At 46.8% G+C, this 1,477-nt stretch overlaps 1 protein-coding gene across 2 annotated transcripts in view; it reads left to right on the top strand.

Moving 5' to 3' along the window:
- Window positions 1-378: 378 nt before the first annotated feature.
- HOXB8 (homeobox B8) overlaps window positions 379-1,477 on the top strand; it is a 1,719-nt gene continuing 620 nt past the window's right edge. The window contains exon 1 of one of the 2 annotated variants that reach the window (XM_009586614.1): window positions 379-840. In XM_009586614.1, the coding sequence (XP_009584909.1) occupies window positions 420-840 (421 nt within the window). In that variant the 5' untranslated portion in view covers window positions 379-419. The remainder of the gene's footprint in view (window positions 841-1,477) is intronic. The other variant, XM_009586613.1, reaches the window with a different exon arrangement.

The following is a 1,477-nucleotide window of genomic DNA, read 5'->3' as shown; positions in this document are numbered from 1 at the left end:
CCGTGTGGAGTAAGGAGAAGCCAATAGGATGAGGTTTTGGTAATAGATGCAAATGATCATGAAAAGACACTGCAAAATATGAAACAACTCATTTGCGCTGAAGTAAATCACTGAAAACTGTTTATGAACTGGCATCTCTTCTTGGAAATGTAAAGCGAGAACTCTTTAAGTGGCGATTTTTTTTTTTTTTTTAGGGGTGGGGGGGAGGAAAGAATTCAATATCATGCAGGCTTAGAGTTTTGATTATATCCTCCTTTTATATTCCTGGAAATCACAAACTGTCGTTGCTTAGCATCTTAGCGCTTTCTTTTTTTGCTAATAGATTCCCGTGGTTTGGTTAGGTTGGATTCTTTTTTTTTTTTTTTTTTTTTTTTTTCCTTTTCTTCCTCCTCCAAACAAATATTCTTATTTAAATTAAAATGAGCTCTTATTTTGTCAACTCACTCTTCTCCAAATACAAAACCGGGGACTCCTTGCGTCCCAATTACTATGACTGTGGGTTCGCTCAGGATCTTGGGGGCAGACCCACGGTGGTGTACGGACCCAGCACGGGGGGCACCTTCCAGCACCCGACCCAAATCCAGGAGTTCTACCACGGAGCATCCTCACTCTCCAGCTCCCCTTACCAACAGAATCCCTGCGCCGTGGCGTGCCATGGGGACCCCAGCAACTTCTATGGCTACGACCCCTTGCAAAGGCAGAGCCTCTTCAGCGCCCAGGAGTCGGACTTGGTGCAGTACACGGACTGCAAGCTTGCTGCCAGCGGCCTTGGAGAGGAGGCGGAGAGCTCGGAGCAGAGCCCTTCTCCGACCCAGCTTTTCCCCTGGATGCGACCGCAAGGTGAGGCGAGATGGAAAGGACAGCGAGGAGGCATTTCCTGAGCCCATAAAGTAGCCCTCTTGCTTTCTTTCTGCCCCTCTTGCTTGCTTGCTTTCTTTCGCTCCCTTTTTCTTCCCCAGTGACTGTATTTTACTGCTTTATGGGGGTAAACTTTTGCACTTGCAAATTGCTTTATAGTTTAATTACCCTGAAGGAGACCTTTTCTTCTGGGGGCTGAGCGAGCCGGGCTTTCTGTGGAAGGAAGCGTCCTTAAAGTTTATGGCACTTTTATAGCCTTAAAAAGCCCCTTCATTTTTGTTTTGCGTTTGATTTGGGATTTCGGTGGCAAACAAAACCCCAAACAACTGCCAATCCCACAACACCCAAACACTGCCTTTTTTTTTTTTTTTTTTTTTTTTTTTTTTGCGGGATCCCAAAGAGCCGGAGTCTGATGTTGTTGTTGTTGTTGTTGTGGTTCGGGTAATAATAAGTGTGCAAGTGCAGGCTTTAGCTGGGCTGCTCGGAGTGGGCTGGTGGGTGACCTCCCCCCCCCTCCCCCGCCACCATCACCCCTTTCCTTTATACCCATCTTCCCTTTTATAATATTCTACAGGAGCCTTTCCCTCTCCCTGTTTGCTTCCTGCCTTTGCTCCTGCGA

Source organism: Fulmarus glacialis, unplaced genomic scaffold (genome assembly GCF_000690835.1).
Source record: "Fulmarus glacialis isolate BGI_N327 unplaced genomic scaffold, ASM69083v1 scaffold22091, whole genome shotgun sequence".
Classification (NCBI taxonomy): Eukaryota; Metazoa; Chordata; class Aves; order Procellariiformes; family Procellariidae; genus Fulmarus; species Fulmarus glacialis.
The sequence above is the reverse complement of the archived record's forward strand: the minus strand, read 5'-3'. Positions and strand labels throughout refer to the sequence as shown.